This window comes from Mugil cephalus, chromosome 9, assembly GCF_022458985.1.
Source record: "Mugil cephalus isolate CIBA_MC_2020 chromosome 9, CIBA_Mcephalus_1.1, whole genome shotgun sequence".
In the NCBI taxonomy this organism is placed as follows: Eukaryota; Metazoa; Chordata; class Actinopteri; order Mugiliformes; family Mugilidae; genus Mugil; species Mugil cephalus.
Window position 1 is genome coordinate 16,413,744 of NC_061778.1, and position 20,873 is coordinate 16,434,616.

The 20,873-nt window shown below is 42.6% G+C and overlaps 1 protein-coding gene across 3 annotated transcripts in view; it reads left to right on the top strand.

Annotated features, from left to right (window-relative positions):
- Nucleotides 1-20,873, top strand: part of bcas3 (BCAS3 microtubule associated cell migration factor) — a 282,772-nt gene that overhangs the window by 18,468 nt on the left and 243,431 nt on the right. For all 3 annotated transcript variants that reach the window (XM_047593530.1, XM_047593528.1, XM_047593529.1), the window contains exons 8-13: nucleotides 9,883-9,990; nucleotides 10,082-10,158; nucleotides 13,410-13,486; nucleotides 14,057-14,140; nucleotides 16,241-16,411; nucleotides 20,509-20,602. In XM_047593530.1, coding sequence (XP_047449486.1) covers nucleotides 9,883-9,990; nucleotides 10,082-10,158; nucleotides 13,410-13,486; nucleotides 14,057-14,140; nucleotides 16,241-16,411; nucleotides 20,509-20,602 — 611 coding nt within the window. The remainder of the gene's footprint in view (nucleotides 1-9,882; nucleotides 9,991-10,081; nucleotides 10,159-13,409; nucleotides 13,487-14,056; nucleotides 14,141-16,240; nucleotides 16,412-20,508; nucleotides 20,603-20,873) is intronic.

Here is a 20,873-nt window from a genome sequence, read left to right on the forward strand (position 1 = left end):
AGTTATGCTGCTCTTCCAGAGCAACACAAAATTTAACTTAATATATCCTCCCCAGGAAATGAAATAAGGAAGTCTGTCTTCAGCTGGTCCTTGATAGAGACCACCTTCTTGATGTTTTCCAGGAACTGCTGCCCTTGTCTCTCTGACGCCGTTGCTTCTGCTTTTCCTATGTCCTCACTGACATAGAGACAGGCAGAGTTTTGATGGTTTGGCGAATCACCCAGGCGTCGCTCGACACTAATGCTGAAAACATGCACTGTGTTGAAAAGCAGAAACCCTGACCTCTGGCTGAATGGCACTGCCTGGTCCATCCCCCTACAGAAGTACTTGGTAAATAACACTCTGGTCAAAGACAAGAAGGAAAAACGCTTCCGGGTGCCGCACAGTACTTTCCATTGGGCCTGTTCATAAACTTACTAAGGTCCTCACACAATTTTTAGCATATAATCATTTTGAAATAACAGCTTTTGTTAACCACCAAAAAGGATGCCGTCCTGACACTTAAATGGAAAACAGATTGGAGCCTTGGCCGCTAGAGCAGGGCTGGTTTAGAAGTTGGTTCAGTCAGCTCTAGGCTTAGATTACAAGATTTGCAAATTAAAGGAAAACCAGAGAAGGGAAAAAGCATGTGTGCTGAAGCCCTGTATTTGTGGATTTCAAGCCAGGCACACTCAACATAATTTTATCAATGGAAAGGATTATGCGTTAAGTCCAAACAATGTATGGACCCAGTGATTCTCTTGACAGTAAAGCTGCATATGCGTCCCTTTCACTCTTTGCACCAGCGCCAGTGGGCTTTGGGAATTAGAAAAGAATGCTGGTGCCATTGGCTACCCTGGTATGTCTGCTCACATTTCTGGAAAGGATTTGTGTTTCCTTCCCCTACGTGCAGATGTTATAATTTTCATTCATTTTAATTACATAAACAGGTATTAAAAGCCTCGGAAATTTAAGGCGTCTCTCTCTCAATGAATTCAAATTTTATGGCCAAAATGGAGGCAACTGGGTGTTTGTGTGCGCAGACTTGTTGGGCTAAAGTTCAGTGATGAATAAGCGTGCTTTGTTCTCCGGAGTTTGGGAACTGTCAGTGACATTTTCAACCTCCAACTACCCCCTCACAGCATCTCCAGATGCTTAGAGGATGTGGTCCTTTTTTCTTTTCCACTATACTGTAGTCCTCTTTTACCATGCGGATTACTACTGGATGTGCTATTTCAAGGATGTAGGATGTTCTTTATGTGGACGGTAGATCCTATATTCTGAGCTGATTTCACAGTCGTTGAACCATGGATACTCAGTTCGCTAGTTTTTTTTGTTTTTTGAAGGACTGTACATTCGCTCCATCGGCGACTGTTCCATGTAATGAATGACACAACTGTTGTACCTGTCTATATTTAATTTTGTTTTCAAGCAAAGACTAATAACGAGAGTCAGATACAGCTCGTCATGTATATATGATTATATTTTGTTGGTATTAAATCTCATGAGTTGTAGTTTACTGGACTTAATGAAACCTTGAACTCTTGTAGCATTAAAAGCGTTAAACTTGAGGATCCGTGTAATTTGAAGTATGTTGGATTTAGCTTCTCTCCAAATGAAACAGTGGTCAGAGATTCTGTTCTTTCATTTATTCCGTTTATTGTTTTAGTAATTTGTCACTGTTGCTCTTCCTAAAGACCGTTAGAGTGTTCTTGTAATTTTTCGGTTTTCCGTAGATCCACTAATTTTAATGATGTATGCTTTGGGAATGGCCTTTTGATATGATACAGGTTTTCCCTTTACTTAAAAACTTATTTCTTGCTGAGCAAAAGCTTGCACAGTTACCACCTCATACGCCGTTCAAAGGAAGAAACTACTCCCAAAAAAAAACTTGCGTTCCATGAGAGACATTGTCCATTGTCTGTATTTCACTGGAAAGATAGAGAAAATAGCCACCTGATTCCACTTTTTAGCTGATGTCCTGGGCTTTCGGGTTCTACTAAGATGTACTTTATGTGGCATCAAGTCATATATTCTTTTGTGGTGCCGTGCTACTTGCCACTTCCCCACTGCTACCTCTCACACTGACAATAACAGTCATGCAAAATGATAGTTAAATGAACGCCATAAATCTTCTGAAGATTTATTTCTAAATCTGCTTAAATCCCTGTAGTCAAATAATGCATGTTATTAATTATATGGTCGCAAGCAACAAATTCCACTTAGCCCACACAAACACTTTTGATGGCAAAAGCCCATTGTGGCACTAAGCCCTTGTGTTTCAGTGCATTTTCATGACAGGTTTCGCTCTAAGGACCGGATGTATCGGCCTTCTAAAGTGTATTAAATGGAAATCATCAAGCATTTGTATAAAAACGAGCCACCAGATTAAGGGGATTTGGAGAAGTGATGCTTTTTATCCATCGCGAGGTTATGGTGTTCTTCACTGTCACATTATGACCACACGCACACGAGCACATGCTGGCGCGTTCTGAGCGTAGCATGTTGGAGTGCGCGCTCGCGGTAGTTTCTCAGTGTCCAGGTGACTCCGTTTATATTTAATTTGTACTGTCATCGTGATTTGTTGCGAGGCCGTATTAATCGCGTTTGCGATGATGTCAATGTTCAAGAAGTTTTAAAAATGACGTCCATGTCCCCCAGTCGCAGTCCTACAGACACCAGCGATTCTTTTTGTCTTCATGGTCGCCAAAGTTTGTCTTCATCCGCTGGTCAGGAATGTCATGTTCCCCACTGGAGAAAGAAGAAAAAAAAAAAATAAAGTTTTTGATGAAATCGTTCCTGGGCCCTTTAGTCATGCCCCTTGCGTGGAAATGAGAGTGGCTGTAATCTAGTCCTTTGCTTTCCCTTTTTCATTGCCCCACACATGCACACACATACACACTTGTTCGGCGCGTAGAGCTGAGCTATGGGGCTCAGGCTTCACTCCAGACCGTTTATTTTGACTTGCACGTCTGTTTTATGTCTGTCGAAAATGTGTTCTGCCTTGCCAGTTTTTCCCCCTTCAAATAGGAAGTCAGATTAAACTCGGTAGTACTGGAAGTGGTGCATATAAACACACCAGACAGGCTGAATGATTAGTAATGACTTTTCAGACCTTTACCACAACCTCACTCCCTGAACTAGGCCCCTGTGGTCAAAGCAATTAATATTTTATTTGACTCAATCTTAACGTTTCCCTTTACATTGATGTCATATAGCAATACCGTAGTCATTTCTCCACAGGTTGGGGCGAAAGATAATATAGAAGTGGGTCCGTTAAATAAAGCTTTTTCTTACCGGTGTGTGTATATTCATCCGTCTCAGAGGAAGGCTTAACCGAAGATCAACTCGTGCATGGTCCTTATCTCAGCGTATAAACCTTTTGTCAAACTTTTCACCAAGTTCTATTTTGGTCAACGGAGGGAGGATCTTGCTTGTTTTGGAGCTGCCCAATGACAACGTCCTGATAGAGACATTACTGATTGATAACATCACTTTATTGGAAGATAAAGGCTCCGGTCTGTGGTCGTAGTAATGTCAGTCCTTCAGTCCAGACTGTCATGAGCTTTTCGATTTTTCGTTTCCAGTGAACTGTCCAGTGGTTTTGTTCTTATTTTTGTGTCAATGTCTCCACATCTCCTCACAATTTTTAACCATTTTTCACTGACATTCATACGTTCGTCAATTACTCTCCCGACTCTGTGTTTAGCACTACCTCGAAGTTCTTATGACTTTTCATTTAGCTCCATTAATTAAGTCCATATACCTGCTAAACTTAAAATATTGCAGACATTGCTGTTTCCTCTGTTGCAATCAGTTTCCTATTAGCTGCCAAAATAGAAATTGTGATCATCTGTGTCTTTGGCTCCAGACTTGAACTGGATTAAAGTTTTCCCCCATGTGAAAACAATTTCACTGATAACTATCTCAGTAGCCCTACCGCCAGTGACGCCACGAAGGTGGATCATATAGTTACTGAGAATGTCTTCAACCTCCAGTGGTTGGGGACATTTCTTTTTATTTTCTTTCTTTCTTTCTTTTTTTTTTTTTTTTTACAAAACTTGAAAAGTTGCTGTTGTCTCTATGAAATGATAATAATGTGGCTTCCATTGAAGCACGCAAATGTCGAATAGCGGCTTCAAGCTGGGCTCTGGCTCATATCTGTATGCAAAAACAGATATAAGGCAAAGTTAACTCATCACATTTCTAGATACAGCTTTCAGATGTCAAAGCAGAAGAAAGAACTGCTTCATGACTTGTGTCAAGTACTTCTACTTAACTTCGACAGAAAGTTGGCATACGAGGCCGAAATGGCTAAAATTGGATCTAATGCAAGTTATGGTTTGGAGAATGAATATTAATATCCACTTCACTGCTGTCAAATGAAAAACGGATAAACTGGATTTATGGACTGTATACAGAAGATATGTTGGCTGATTTTGATATATTTATTTTCTTCTTGCAGTACTTATTGTTGTTTAAGCTACAGACTTGCTTTTTTTTTTGTTAAGCTGAAGCTTGCTTTGTGGTTTCATCGCTGTTTGGCTTTCTTCTGGCTATGGATTTAAATGCATTATGCCTTAATGCATGCTTATCTGCAAAATTGTGTTTTATAACAAATTTTTCCTAGATAATGGCTGAGATATTAACATGTAACAGACTGAGCTTGTGTTTTTCTTTACTTTCTCATGCCTGGCTAACATAGGCTCTGATTGTTTGTAGTGTATAGGGGTTGGTCTACTAAAAATAGCTAAAAAAATAATAAAATAATCCAGAAAAAAAAAACATGTTACAGCTCTTTTTTTTTTTTTCTTCCATGTCTGGTTTGTTAACGTTGTGATTTTGTACTTTAACGTGGAAATGGTTTTGGTAAAAAAAAAAAAATAGAAAGCATAATGTATCTATCTAAGCTCCAGATCAAATACTACAAGATACTTCTGTGAATAACGGTTACAGTTTATATATTTGCATTATTTTTAAAAAATTTTTTTTGCTATAGTGAAGAGTGTGGCACTTTGTTTCAACCCTTTTCCTATTATGACTTTTCTGCCCTGCCAAGCATAAACATCTATGGAGAACTTGTTGAATGTTGGGATAAACTATTGGCCATTGGCAATGTTAATCCTAAATTTCTGCCCTCGGTTTTCAAAAGCTCGTAGGAGTTGAACCCCAGCGAAAATACCACTTTCTACAGTCTCCGGTCGGAGCATCTCCCCTTCGACAGAGCTGGCGTTGACTTCCCAATCCAAGGTTGTATTTGTATAGCATTTCCACAGCATGTAATTGTCGTTCATATTTGGGGAGCTTGTAAAACTCTGCACCGCTAGGAAACGCAGTGACGTCCCTTCCTTGTAAATTAATTTATTTGCCTGCTTTTTAATTCCCTCTCGGCCTCTCCATTTATGCCTTCCCAAGCCACATGAAATCTTGTGGTTTTGATCGCCTGGTTTAGTTCACGTTCGTAAAAAAGATGTGTGCAGATCCTCTCAGCCAGAGGGAAGGGAACTCGTGGAATAAGCTCATTGCTTGTGTGAAAATTAAAATAACAGATGTCAACATGTTTTATCAAGGAGGGAGTACACAAACTATATTGATGATAATGGCGCAATAATAAGACACGTGCCATCCATAATGGTACTTAATGACCATTGTAAATCGTTGTGTATCTAAAATTAAGGCTCACACATGGTTGTAAAAGTCGCACTAAACATTGTGTTGTTACAAGGTTTTCCAAATGTGGTAAAGTGCACCACGGTGGCAGCGCGGAGCAGAAAAATTACCCAAACAGCAAGGGTTGACTGTAAGGCCAATCCAAAGGGGGAAACGGATTTAGCAGGTGTGACCTCGGCCGCATTTAGATTTTAAAATAATCCAATTTCGACTTTTGAGACTTTGATAAAAGCCAAATCTAATAGTTTTCAATGTGGGTGATCGTCTTTTCCACTGAAAGTGGAGTTGCGCCCAAAGTACAGCTAGGTATTGTTTGATGTTTTTGGACGCCGACACTGGTGATTTCCCTTTTTAACGGCGGCCAATGGGCCACTGGGGATAGGGATTGTAGCAAATTGGTTGTCAATCAAGAATCGGCTGTCCGCTTTCTGACGACACGCATCGATTGCTACCTATAAACTACTGAAGTGTGACACCCAGTCTCAAGTATTTCAGTCTCTTTTTACGACCTTATCTGACATTATACCTTCTAACTGCTTTACTTCACGGAAGTATAGCTTTTCTCTTTCTGACCACCTTCTGTTGTCATCTTACATTCAGTGTATCCTGTATATAGCGAAGCCACTCCGTTTTCCTCTTAATTTTTGAAGTAGCTTCTTGTCCGATCAGAGGATGTAAATGATCAAGCTTCCTTTCCTCCATGTCCCTCATTTTGTATCCTTTCAGACCCAAGGGCCAGTTTGAGTAATAGTAATTGACACATTGATCTAATAGGGCCATCATAATAGGCCTGTTACTGAGCTGGGCAATGGTGCTCGGCGTCACCTTAACATGTGCAAGGACTGACATCCCGCCATGATCCATAACGATAATTGTGATTTAGCCTTGCTTTCAACCTACGCCCCAACGTCCCCGGCATCAGGAAATCTCATTACATCTGACCCCGCATTGCCTCCATTAGAACTGGGTCATTTGTTAAAATACTGCAAAAGCAAAACAATTGAACCCTGTGCCATTTTGATTCTATAACGGTGGGTTATCATTGTCCCTTTGAATCAATTCCAGAGGCCCATTTTTCGGGATAGAGCTTTGAATTGGATTGATCGGACTCTGATAATGCTGAAATCAATGATGCAGCCGCCTAAAAGTAAATTATCGTTGGGTGAAATTCTGGTATTAATCTTAATGCCTGTACACTTGATTGGTAATGGTAGGTTTGCTCGCAGAGTGTGGACCTTCAAAATGTTTATTGAGACGTTAACCGTGAGGATGGAAGAATAAATCAGGGAATGTATGAAACTTCTTTCCGTGGCACCTCCTTTATCTTCTTCAGGGTGCATTCCCTGGGATTGGAAGGGGGGGTGAATACACTAAAAAGAAAGCACATGCGCATACAGTCCACATGTTAGAGCGACGTATTTGTCACTCGGCAGCATTACTGTCCAGCCACTGGCTCTGGAAAGAGTAAACTATATGTATTTATCTTTATGTGTAAATGTTTGTATGAGCGCGCGTAACATATACGTTCTTTAGTTCTTGTATTTGTCATCAAGACATTTGCAGGAGCCCTCGTCTTTTTTTTAATTGTATGATTGTGTGCATTTTAGTATCCGTTCGTTTATTCTAATAGATGTATTACACCAACGAATAAACAAGGTGAAACTGCCTGTTAGTGCACTGAGAGACGCTTTATTTGGTCATTACAATAGATACAGTACGGTATATACTTTTAGACACAGACACATTTTTTTACCAAAGCCTATTTAATTTGCATTTACATAACAAACATTTTATTTTTATTTATTTGACAGCATTCACATTTAACTTGTGTGAAGGGTTTGTGAATTACAGCTCTCTAATATATATTTTTACAGTATAATATCATAGATGGTATGAGACACTCCCTGTATTTCCCCACCAGATAAACAGGTCAGAGATGTGATTGTTGATTGTGAGTGTGGCATTTGGAAACGGTTGCTGTGAACCTGCAGTACATGTTTAAAACAGATCCATCAGGGAGATGGCAGAAACATTAGGAGTGGCCGAATTCACTGTTTGGTACGTTATTAGAATGAATGAGGAACGCACCGATAATCTCGCTTACATTAAAAGTACCACTCCTGAGGTTGTGACTGAAAACAGAAGGATCCAGATGAATTCTGCTCTATACATAGATTGTTTGGTAGATTGTCATTGTTTCAGCAAGGAGTCTTCAACGTTTCTCAGGACAAAGACCCCAAACTGATGAAGAGATTAAGTAGGGACCTGTTACCTACTGTGTGTGTTCTATATGAAACTCGGCCTAGTGCTGTTTATAAATATACATTATTATCATCATTTTGCATTCAACATTAAGCCATTCAAATAATGCACAGATAGGGGCGAGTCCTACTGTGTACAGGAGGCTTAGATTGACAGGTCTAGAGTGACGCTCTGTGTGAAACAATGCTCTGCTGAAACGGCTCCTGTATCACTGAATGAGGGAACGTTTTCTGCTTCCATTTATCCCTTCACTAAAATATGTTGGATTCATGTTAATGTGTGTTTAAAGACATTTAAATTTGTGTGTGGGGGGGGGAGATAAATAAAATTGCATCAAAAGTATCATTTTTGCAACCCCTTGGTCTTCACAGACCTATGGTTTGTGCCATTTTCATCTGGCATCACTGATGTTGTCATCTGCTGAATATTGTCTCGCTTGCATTCATTGTGTACATGTTTGCGTGATTAACATTAAGCCCTAAATAGAGCCCTGCAGAGCTGCTAATGTGGTTGCAGACTCTTAATCCTTACGAGTGATTAAAACGCCTTTCCGACAGTGACTCACTTTCTCTCATAAAGACACTCATCAGTGGTATAATATTACTTTACTTGTCTGGAAAGGTTTCCAGTTTTGAGACGATTTTGTGGCGAGCTAACGATGTCATATATTTATACTCCGATGATGAGCTTTCTCCAGACTTTTCCTGTGTTGCTTGTGTCAGAGTTTTTAACGAGAAGAGTAGATCTCTTTCTACTGAAGGAGAGCAGAAGCAACAGCGGTGATTAGAATGACAGAAAGGCCAGGACACGGGAATTGGTGGAACGGCATGTGTGCTCTTGGAATATTCAGCGGGGCTGACGTCATCGGTGTCTTGTAATAAATGAAAGTCTTCCCGTTTTGAAGGCTCCATCAGAACAAGGTCCAGATTTTTCTCTTTGGCAGTAGCTGTCCGCTGTTAAAGCTCACTGTTTGATGGTGTCTTGCGTTGGCTCTAAGGGGGTTTACTTATTGATAAAGTTGCCAAGTGAGCCTAAAGAATCCAACCAAACCTTCACGAAATAAATATCATCAGTCCTGCTGTTTATCTCTTTTTTTTTGTACTTCTACAGTGCATGTTTTGTTTTATTTCGACCTATTTATTCCAAGTTGTGTGTCCCTTTATCCTGCTTTCATTTTCATTATAATCTTAACATCTGACCAGTGGCTTCCATTTGTCCGAAAAGGCTTTATGCTAAGACTGATGAAGTGTATATCTACACTCTGTATGCACAAGCAGGCTAAATGGGCTGTTGAAAGCACTTAGTCCTATGGCTCAAAAAAAACAAAACTAACACTACGTTTCACCCCTGCATCCTCAGCCAACGCGGCACCACGGGCGTCGCCGAGGGTGACAGAATACGAGGCCGTCAGAGGCTCCGCTCGCAGATAGGGAGAGAGAGGGAGCGGGCCGAGGCGCACGGGGTGGTGGTGGTGGTGGTGGTGGTGGTGGTGGTGGGTGGTTAGCCTGGATTAAGATTTATGTCTAATTTTCCTTCGCCTGCAGCCAGTACACGCTGTTGGATAAGCTTCCTTGTGCGGCCCTCTTCTTTGCCGTGTTGATTGAAGGACTTTTTAGCAAATGTGTTTCATGACAAAGCATTTCCTCTTTCGCCTTTCATGTTGCTCTCGTTCCCTCTGGGGACCCTCAGAAGAGGGGTAGGCCAGTGGAACACAGCGAATGCTGTATGGAGTGTATTTTTTTATTTTTTATCTCTGTTTTCATCTGTTTGTAATTACAGCGACCATGCGTTGGGATCAGAGCGATTGCAAAATACAAGTAACCTGCAGCTCTTTATTGTGCCTGAATACCTCCTCTCTAGTTTTTGATGGAGCTCACACGACCTCTTGCACAGACCGGACTCAGTGTTTATTGTTAAAGTTCTGCGTCCTGAGTTCAAGAGAGTGATGTGTGTTTGTTTTTCTGTTTTCAGGACAAGCCCTCCCTACTGTTGTGCTGACCTCTATTCTCTACGGACGGGGGAAATGGTTAAATCGATACAGTTCAAGACGCCCATCTATGATCTCCACTGCAACAAACAGTAAGTCTGTTGACCGCCCTAAAGAAAAGTATGAATTTATAATAAAGAGTTCATTTTCATCACTTTTTGTCACATTTTCCGTTTCTCGCAGTATTCTTGTTGTGAGCCTCCAAGAGAAGATCGCAGCATTTGACAGCTGCACCTTCACCAAGAAGTTCTTTGTTACAAGTAAGGACTCTAAACACACTTAAACTGATCAGCCACAACATTATGACCACCTACAGGAGAAGTACTTAACATTGATCAGCTTGTGACAATACTTATAGGACCCAAAGGCCCCCCACGAAAAATAATCCGTTGCCAGACACCGTAGGACAACCTCAGAAGGACCATGTCCATTCTCTGATGAGTCCCAACTGCTTTGCAGACCTACACGATATTAGGAAGGTAGTCATAATGTTATGCTCGGTCTTTGTATATATCAGTGTAGAGAAGTTTATTTCTTTAATTTAGGGCCATTGGAAACATATATTTATCTAATGTTTGGCCAAACCCCATTGTCCTGTACTCTATGCAGTAGTGCAAACAAAAAGCACCGCTCACATTAAACATTTTTTTTCAACTCTAACCTTTCCCAACATGATCAGTGATCCTGTCACGATCCTGTCTCGCACCAAGACATGCTTTATTTCAGTGCATTGTGGCCGAGCTGCTTTTATCAAAACACGATGTGAGGCCCTCCATTTGCAGCCCCGCGCAGGAAAACTGTTTACAACACAGCTCGTGCATCCTCCTGGCTGTACCTGCCATGTCTGCTCGAGGATTCTTTGAAAGAAAGGCCAGACTGTATTACAAGGCCATTGCTGTCCACTTAAGTCATTGACTGGAGTAAACTGACCTAACTGGCCGGCTTTAATGTGTCTCCTCGTTGTCTGCCTGCCTTCCCTATCAGCGTCTGGGCAACAGGAAACCAAACATGCTCAATAGTTATTAATCGTTTCTGAGGCAGGGGCCTCCTCTTCATAACGTCGTTTGGTCTGTTTGGGCCATAAAAGCAGTAAACAAAGGATCCTGTGATGTGCGGAGATCTGCTTTGGATGAGCCATTCTACAGCTGCATGTCCGCTTCTTCTCCAGGGATATGATGGTGGACATGTCAAGCTTTTATGAGCACTTAATGTTTGTCCATCTTTTACGTCCTTGCTTTTCATTCATCTCGTATGTGCGCCGAGGTTGGACTCTAATCACCAGCAACACGCTGTATTTATTTCCTGTTCCTCTTGATTGCAGAGTTTTGACAGTTCACCGTGGTCTTGACACGTGGCAGAGACTTACATGTTAGTCCATGCAATAATAGATACAGTGCATGTCCATTCGGATCAGACTAATCAGTGCTACTGCTCTGTCTTCAGAGCATTGTATATGGGCGTGTAAAAATATGAGTAGTATCCAGAATTCACTCAATATGCTGCCGAGAATAATGGCACAACACATTATAACAGTATTGTCAGTCTTCGTATTGACTGGTGACTCAGACAGGTGTATGGTCTGACTTCTCAGAAATCTTGTGCAAAGCAATTTCCTTGTCTGGCTGCCGGGCACGTTTGATAAAAGAGTCGTGCTAACCTTTTTCCCTCACCCGTGCGCTTGCTCTACAGTTGGAGATGGGCGATTGGGAATCTCAGAAGTTTTCTCAGCTAATTTGGTTTCTGATTTTCTTTATCTGAATCTTAAACAGCCGTGAGCCAAAAAACATTAAGTGTAATGTCCAGACAATGGAGGAAACCTTTCCAATGCTTTTGACCTTAAGACCTGCAGATAAATGACCTGAGTCATTTACAAGACGACTCAATTGATCAATGATTCTTATTCTTATGCACTTTTGATTGCAGGGCAGGGAGCGACTTAAAGTAGTTTGAAATTCAGCCACACTAAAGCCATTTGCTTTTACAGTTCTCCTTGTGTTGTCATACTACACTCAAATATATTGTATAAAATAAGAATATATTATTTCTGATTGTCCGTTAATGATGTGTACTCATCTAACTACATATTGACCATTCAGCGCAGATTGCCCTGGCGCTTGGTGGAGGTGCCAGGCCTGTACAGCTGAAAGAGACACATTAAAGACATTTTCTAAACTACAAGTTCCTTTTGTCAAAGTGGTAGCAACTGAGGACATGTTGAAAGGCTTTGTTTTCAGATGTAAGGACAGTTGCTAGACCAGAAAATGAAAGTTTAAACCAGATCAGCCATTGCCACAGTCACAAAGGCCTTTAAGGGGTTGGCCTTCAAAAGCCTGAACCCTGCTTTCTTTCCCTTTGATTCGGCTCATCATGTCTGTTTCCTCTCCCTCCCGCCCGGCGCCCCCGCCGCCTCCCGCTCTCCACCCAGGATGTCAAACACATGTTATCTCACCGCCTCGGCTCCCCTCGGCCTTGGAAAGGCCCAAAAGGCTTCTCTGGGGTTACCGGCAGCCCTTGTGGCTCCCCCCCCCCCCCCCATCAGCCCCTTCCCCGAGCGCTGCACACTAAATTACTGTCTGCCTCCACCTCATCTGCTCCCTGAGCACTAAATTATTGTCAGCAAAACCATTTCCCCCCCCCCTCATACCTCTGTGCACTTACATTAGCTAAGTGTGTTTCCTCATGTGTCTATGAGCCGAACGCACATGTTTCTTGAACACAACAGGCTGATCATTATCGGATCAACATTTTGTTGCCTGCATGTTTACATATAATGGAAACAGACAGACTGTCACTGTCATACAGCTATTTATGACTGAATCAATCACGTCTCCAGTCTGTTTACAAGCCCGCGTTGGCTCGTTTTCGGTTGATTCTGCTTGGCAGCGCCAAGTGATAGATGTCCCTCTCAGTTTGGGTGTTAGTCATACTAATGATTGCTCCATGCTCCTCTTTACCTCCACATCTGTTTGCAGAGAGAGAGAGAAAAAAAAAAAGACGTGTTCTTATTATGTCCAAGGTATTTCGTTGCGAACGCAGGGTTTTGTTTGTCATTTAGGATTATTGGTTACTATTTCTATTCCTCCCGTTTGTGGGTAAATGTGTAGATGTGTGCGTGTCCCCGCAGGGATTACTGTGTTGGTCAATCAACAGAGGAGCCATCCTCAATTTATTGGGTACCACAGTCTCCATTAGGTCATCCGATGCACACACACACACACACACACACACACACACACACACACACGTACGCAGACACGCCACCCTCATTAGGCTCCCATTTATCTTCCCCAACGAGAGACTCCCCACAAACACATTAATGGTTTAAGATAGTTACAGACAGTCTCCAGAGATGAGAATATGCGTTCCTGTTCAAAGGCAAACTTTTGGTCACGGGGTTACTCTCCAAACTGTCTGCGACGGTTCATTTATTTTTCTGTATCGATCCTGTTGTTTTTTTTGTGTTAGCGTGAGCATCTTTTTTTTTTTTTTTTTTTTTTTGTTACCTTTTCAGGCTGCTATCCCTGCCCTGGCCCCAGCCTCAATCCAATAGCTCTGGGAAGCCGCTGGCTCGCCTATGCTGAGAACAAGGTAGTACTCACACGCACACACACATACAAACCACATTCATCCAATGCAGAAGTGCCTTATCGCAGATGCGACATATTTACCAACCAAAAAATGCATTTTTATCTATTTTCTGCTTCTTTAATCTGTCTGGATAAACAACTCATTCCAAGAAGAGTCCACTACAGATGATAGCATTTTGAAAATCAACAGATGCACAGGAGTTTTCTGTCTAATGGGATTTTTAAGTATTTACAAAAACCAGAATGTGCTCTGCAATACATTTAATTCCCAGTAGTGGTTTGGTGCCGTCCCACTCAAGTAATTGACAGATGGGGTCGCTGTTTGTGTGACTGCCGAAGGATTTTCAGAAATGACAAAATCTAGTTTTTTGAACCACTGAGACGGAGATTTTCAGTGGATATTTTAGATTAAATCAAATCAGGACGGTCGAGGAGCCTTTCTTTTGACAGCACAACCAATTTTCTTGCAAAAAGTTAAGACATATGTGAGATTATGTCCTTTTTACTTCCTCTTTATATAATATACAGTGTATATATATATTTTATTTTTTATTTTTTTGTTTGTTTTCAGTTGATAAGATGTCACCAGTCTCGTGGTGGAGCTTGTGGCGACAATGCACAGTCGTACACGGCTACAGTGATCAATGCTGCCAAAGTAAGTGACAATACATATTATGCACATTCAACCGTTTTCTCATATATTACATACATTCTTCATATACATACATGTTAGCCAGTTTGTGCCACATGATTGAACAGAGCTAGGTACTGGACATCACAGTCATATTTAGTTTGTGTTGTCCCATAGCCTTACGTTACAGAACCTGCTTTTAAAACTGCATTCTGATATAAAAGTCCTGCACTAAATCCTGGCGTTATGAAGTTTGCGGTGTTCAGCATTTGTTTAAAAGTGACAGAGATGTTGATTCGACTGTGTTTTCATCTCGCAAGCCCCCTTGTTTACTGCGAGAAACACAACCAGGTCTTAGTGTGATTATCATCATTTACTTTCAAAAAGCCCTGGCGTGTATTTGGGGAAACAAGTTGGATCAAGAGCCTTTTCCAGTATAAGGCAGAAGGTCATTTGCGCTGTCCTCAGATTAAACATCGGGAGACTCTATTCCCAGCTCTGCCTACATCCAACATCTGTAAATGTGCTGACATCGGATCCACCTGGCCCGCCTGGCTGACTGGTCCTGAGCTTATGAGACACTTCATCAACTTGCCTATCTGCTTGTTCCCACTGTAATTTGTTTCTCTTCATCGGCCCCGTTTCATTCATCTCCACGGGGGGGTGACTCTAAGATGGCTCACTAACAGCCAACAGCCCCCCCTATGACACCAGGTGAAATTCATTCCTGGTCCGATTTATCCGCTTGCCAGTGCGTGCTCACGAGCCAGCCTCTCATATGGTTCTAGTCTGTTTCTCCGTTCGCTCCCAGAGGAGCAGCTAATTGATTTACAAAGAGCAAGTGTATCTAACAGCTAGCGTGCGAGAAGTCTCATTAGCAGGCTAATGACGGTGTACATCAAAAAAAAAAAAAGAGAAAAAAGGCAGTGAGTCGCTAACAGGTCAGCAGGATAGCAAAGGTTGGACAATGGCAGGGGGTATTGATATGCAGCCAGGCAGTCTGCTCGGCCGCCCTCTCCTCATTTAGGACCATATATCTCAATATGGATGACAAGGTATCTCCTTCTGGCTTGTGGCGCGACACGCTGGCTCTGAGTGCTGATGTCCAGAGACATGGAAACAGAAAGAGGGGGAGAGGGGGCAGCATTAAAGCGTAATGGCATATGTTTATAAGAAAGTCAACAGACAGGGCAACAACTCTAACCAACTGGATGCTACTCCACATTTGACCTCCGTTTTAATCCTGGGGGGGGCGGTGTATGATCGAGAAAGACCTTTCGCATAAATTAGTTTGCAATTTCTCCAGCTCGCAACCAGGCCACGGAGCTGCACGCGTCTGTTTTTGTCAGCCGTCAGACACGATCCGCTTGGAGAACCCCCCCCCCCCTTCCCACCAGCGGATCAATAGCCCCTGTTTGGACTACCACTAAGAACTCCACAACTGCAGTGATTAGAAAACACATTAGTGTTGATCAATTAGGAGCCAAACGCCTCGCTTAATAATTGATGGCTCTTCGTGCATTTTACACACACAAATGCACAGAGGCAGCAGACACTGTTAGCGTGCCTGGCCAAGTGGCAAAGAGAGACAGTGGGTGATCCTCAGACCCAACAAACGCGAGGCGCCACGCTGTATTGACAGGGCCGCCTAGTCTGAATGCCTGATTAGGCTCTCCGGGGCCCCTTTGGCGCTTACACACACACAGTCACACGCATTGGACTCCATTAGACTAAGACAGTGTAGTAGGTGAGATAGACTCCACTTAAGCAGCACTATCCATTTCCCTCAATCGAGCCACAGAGGTGTGTTTGAGCCAGACACCCTGACTGGGCCTTAAGCGGACACAGAGGAGCCTCGCGCGCACACACACACACACACACGCGCACACACACACAACCACACACCGGTGTCTCTTGTGGCTGCAGTGCTACAAATCATCAGCACTACAAGTTATCAGAAGCAAGCGCACACGCGGACAGACACATTATTGCGCGTATACGAATGCACGTGGCAGCATTTTTTTGCTCATCTTCACGGTTTGCTAACGTTTTAACTACCAGTCAGTATCATGTACATTACATAGGTGCACATTTCTAATATTTCTCTGATATTGTTTTGTCTAGACTTTAAAGACAGGCCTAACGATGGTGGGTAAAGTCGTTACCCAGCTGGCGGGCACCCTACCAGCAGGTCCTCCGGATGAAGAGGGCACGACTCACAGTTTGGGGCGGCGCAGCCCCCACAACCCCGGTGTGGTCACCATCATTGACACACACAGTGTCGGAGAAGGACAGGTTAGTAAAATGTTTTAAGTTAGAATATTTGATTCATGTACTGTGGGTTCATTTCTACAGCATCACAGGCCATCATGGAGACTATGGAGACTAGTTGAAAAGTCGTAAAAAAATGTGTTTCATCTGTTGATACTGTCAAATCACTTCCAAAATCATGTGCAGTAATCATTTAGTCAGGTAAAACTACTGTCTATCAGTAACTCATTAGTCTTATAAATACTTTTTTGACATAAAATTTATTTTCCAAAATTTACAGATGTAGAAAACCCTTTAAATGCACAAGTTGTCGCTCCCTATTAGAAGTAAATATACACACACACCATTCAAATATTAACAAAAGTGTGTACATAGATATGTTGAAGCAGGCCAAATGGAGAATTAATAAAGGCTGTTTATTGTCCAAAAAAAGAAAAGAAAAGATAATTCTCTAGTGGATTTGTGAAGTAAAACGTAACATATTTCATTACATGCTGCAAAAATAGTAACAGTCAGGTAGTGAGAAGCGTTACCATCGGGCTGTCTTATCCACTCAGTGTGGGTTCCAACTGAAACATTTCAGTTGTGACATAAACAAACATGCTGTGCGTGATGCAGACCTCAGTATAAACAACATAGTAGGTTCGTCTGTTTGTTACCATTTTATTTCCCTCAAAAAATGACATTTCGTTCAACACAAAGCTCCTTGTCATTTTGCAGAAACGTTTGTGGTACATCCAGAAATTGAATAGTTCTGGGTTGAACTAAAGAACAGCGTCCACAGAAGAGAACCTTGCATGACGCCACGGTATCTTTTAGAACAGTACCGTGTATCCTTTTAGTGGACGTCCACACACTTTCACACAACCTACGACGAGAAAGCGTGAGGCCTTTCCTTGAGGCCTGTGGTGAAAAAGACGTTTCGTGTGTCACCTATTTGTACATCATGAGTCAGCACTAGACGAATAAATAAATCAAATGGATGGACCAACATACAGTGCTTTGTAATTTCAAGTGTTTATCTTAGCACAAAGTTACAGTATTTCCCCTACAGTGATCATTTGCGTCTTGGCTCAGATTTTCTCTCTGACCGTTAAAACTTGAGGTTCTCCCTCGCTGCATCCTGTCACATCTTCAGACTAAACATCTGAGCTCATCGTGTTTCGTTTTTAGATCTCGCACGGTGGTTAACCAGAAACTGTTACCATGTGACCATCCGAGCTGAAGTGTCGGCTTTACTGGCTAGCACTCTAAATGCTAAATATCCCCCCACCCCGTCGGGATCTTTATATACATAATGCGGACACACACATACACAAGATTTCGAACGGGTGCCAATGTGTTCTCTTGGTGTTTCACTTCTAAGCTCTTCTCATGTGTGACCCAGGTAAACATAACTTTGGCCTCTGCGGCTTTGTGGGAAGCAGAAAAATTCCCAATGCTGGAATTCGCCTGTGGCTTGGACCCGCTCACAGAGCTCTTTCACCTCGCTCTGCACAGCTTGCTGAAAGGTGTGACTTATTTTTGCTGAATATATTAATAGCCGAGCTCCTGGCCACATCTGTCCGAGCGGCGCTGGTGGGAGAGACGCTCTGTAAACACGCAGTTGTAACCTCATATGAAAGTCGGGGCTCAAGGAGTGAAAGGAGCCGTATATCAAATGAGGTCTCGACTTCAAATTTTTGGTCGATTTAATGTGATATTCAGGAGCAGACAGAGAGGCTGTTGTCATTTAATATCTGAGTCTGCTTATATTTTTTCAAACTGCCCCCACAAAATCACATGGCTTACAGACAGCTGCGAGACCGGAAGTCTAAAATACATTATCGTACTTCTGCTTTATAACAGGGGTCTACAGCGTTTTTCAGGCCGAGGTCCCCCAAACTGATGGAGAGATTAAGTACCTACTATACAGTATGTGTTCAATATTAAATTGGCCTAGTGCTATTTATAAATATACATTATTATTATCATTTTACGTTCAATATTAAGCTATCCCTTATCCCTTTAAGGAAATATGTAGGATAGGTGTTAATGTGTGTTCAAAGAAAATATACATATATATAAAAAATGTTTAATCAACCGAAGATTTTGCGACCCCCCTGCAGTACCTCCGCAGACACCCTAGGGGTCGTGGACCTCCTGTTGAAGACCTACGCTTTACTGTAGTAAAACTGTTATAAACGAAATAAAATGCCGTAGTCAGTTTAGAGAAAAAACACATATAAATAAAGCAAGGCCCTTGGTGATAATCATTTTCCAAGTATGAATTCCAAAAACCCTCAAAAGCGTGTCTCTTGTCCTATTATTTTACATAGAGTGTATATGTGCCAGGACGCAGTAATCATATATACCATTACGCTGTGTGAGTCTAACCCTGGATATTGTTTAAACTGCCTTCAACAGGATCTCCCCTTAATGTCAAAAGAAATGCTAAAAGCTTTTATCCCCTTAATTCTCCTCAGCCACTCCAAACTATGATTAATCACACTGCAGAGGCTGTCACATTTTTAATGAGGCGTGCTAGCATACATAGTACAGTTTGTCAGTGATGTAGACGCCACACACACACACACACACACACACACACACACACACACACACACACACACACTCCCTGCCTTCTCCTCCTCTGCACACTGTGACCGTATCCGCTCTGTAGCCAGTGTGTTGTCTTATAAGCTGGACCTAAGCCTTCAGAAGCAGGTCTGCACTCTGTCACCAGCCGGCACACTGTAACCGTACACTGGCCATAAACACTGACTGGGCCCGGCCAGAAGGGAGTGGAAGACTGAGAGTGGAGGAGAAATGAAGAGTGAGAGGAGTAGTAGGAGTGTGTGTGTGTGTGTGTGTGTGTGTGTGTGTGTGTGGAGGGGGTGTCTAAATGCGAAGGGTGGGTGATATTTGGAGGAATGGGAAATATCAGGAATATGATAGAGGTGAGTTCCAGTGTCGGTGCGGGAATCTCTCCGCCGCTTTGAAATTCCTTATTTGGAACAGCGACGGCAAAACGCGCACGCACACACACACACTCTCGCTCGCTGTGTAACGGGTTCTCGGTTCTCTGGAGGACACTCTCATTTCAAAGGGCTCCAGCAGGATTCCCTCACAGAACAACATTGTCTGCCTGCGCCGTAATAAAAGTGATCTGCTTCATGTCACCAGCCTCTTTCTTTTCTTTCTGTTCTCCCCCTTTCCCCCCCCCCCCCCCCCTGCTTATTCTTTTGCTTGTAGTCTGAGAAGAAGCCCTTTAGTTTTTAGAAGCTGTTTCTTGTTTGGACTAGCTCCTATTTAAAATTCTCAGCCAGCCTTACCGACATCGTTAATGCAACACTGGGGCCAAGTTTAACCCCGGTGTGTATGTTCTCACTCTCAAACACACGCACTTGTGTACAAAGTGGCCTCATGTCTAGGCTTTTTCTAATCTCTCTTTGTGACTAAAGAGGTTTTCTGCCAGCCCACCCGGTCCCGGCGCAGCCTCTTGTTTGATTTGTCCCGATCGTAACAGCGGACTTCATACGGAGATTTAAGGAGGAAGCTCTCGCTGTGCGAAGCGACAATTTCTTTTTCTTTGGCAGGCTCCAGAAGTAGGAGACCGGCGCTAGATTTGACGCCAGTTTCTGTCTGTTTACGGGAAATCCCGCTGTCGAAGGGTATTGTCAAAACCACATGTAAAAGCCACATCATTGCCAAAGTAAATTTATCCATATTCTTGTCTCTGTTGTTGGAACATACCCCGTCCACACTGGTCTCTGCGCTCTCTCCCAAGGAAGCCGTAACGCTAATGAAAAGATTATGATTGCTCTTTGAAGCGACGCATTTTTCCAAACAAAGTGCTCGCTTGTCTTTGTTTTCGCGTAATATGTTAATTATTTTCTATCCACAAGAGGGCAATGACACATTCAGAGAGGAGTTCGACTCCCAGCTGTTTCATTGCGGGGTGATGTCAAAGGAACAGTGCTCAGTGCGGTGGTGATATCTGACCAAACCGAAATGTGAAGAGAAATCTTAGAGTCGGGGAAATTCCCGCTCTGTGTTTCATGCTCTCGTTGTGAGAAAAATGATTTGAACTTACTTCATATACATGTGTGTGCGTGTGTGTGTGTGTATATAATCTCCAGGTCTTGGTGAGTGAGGACTCGGATGGAGAGGGAGTGGTGGCTCACTTCCCAGCTCATGACAAACCCATATCCTGCATGCAATTCAACCCCAGTGGTAAGACACACGAGCACCCTCACGCAAAACCATACACACACTTCCACTTTATTTTTGGGAACGCGGCACTCAGAGCTCGTTCGGAGGACAGCAAATAAGAACACGCTTTCCTTCCAAGTGTAAAATGGCACGTGTTTCACTCATCTACGTTCTTTGTTTGAGTCAGAGCACGAGTTAGTTTCCCTAAGATAGAATCTCAAGGCATTTTGTCACATACAGCAAATAAATGATTTATCTTATCTACACTTTAATATCACACAGTGTATAGTTA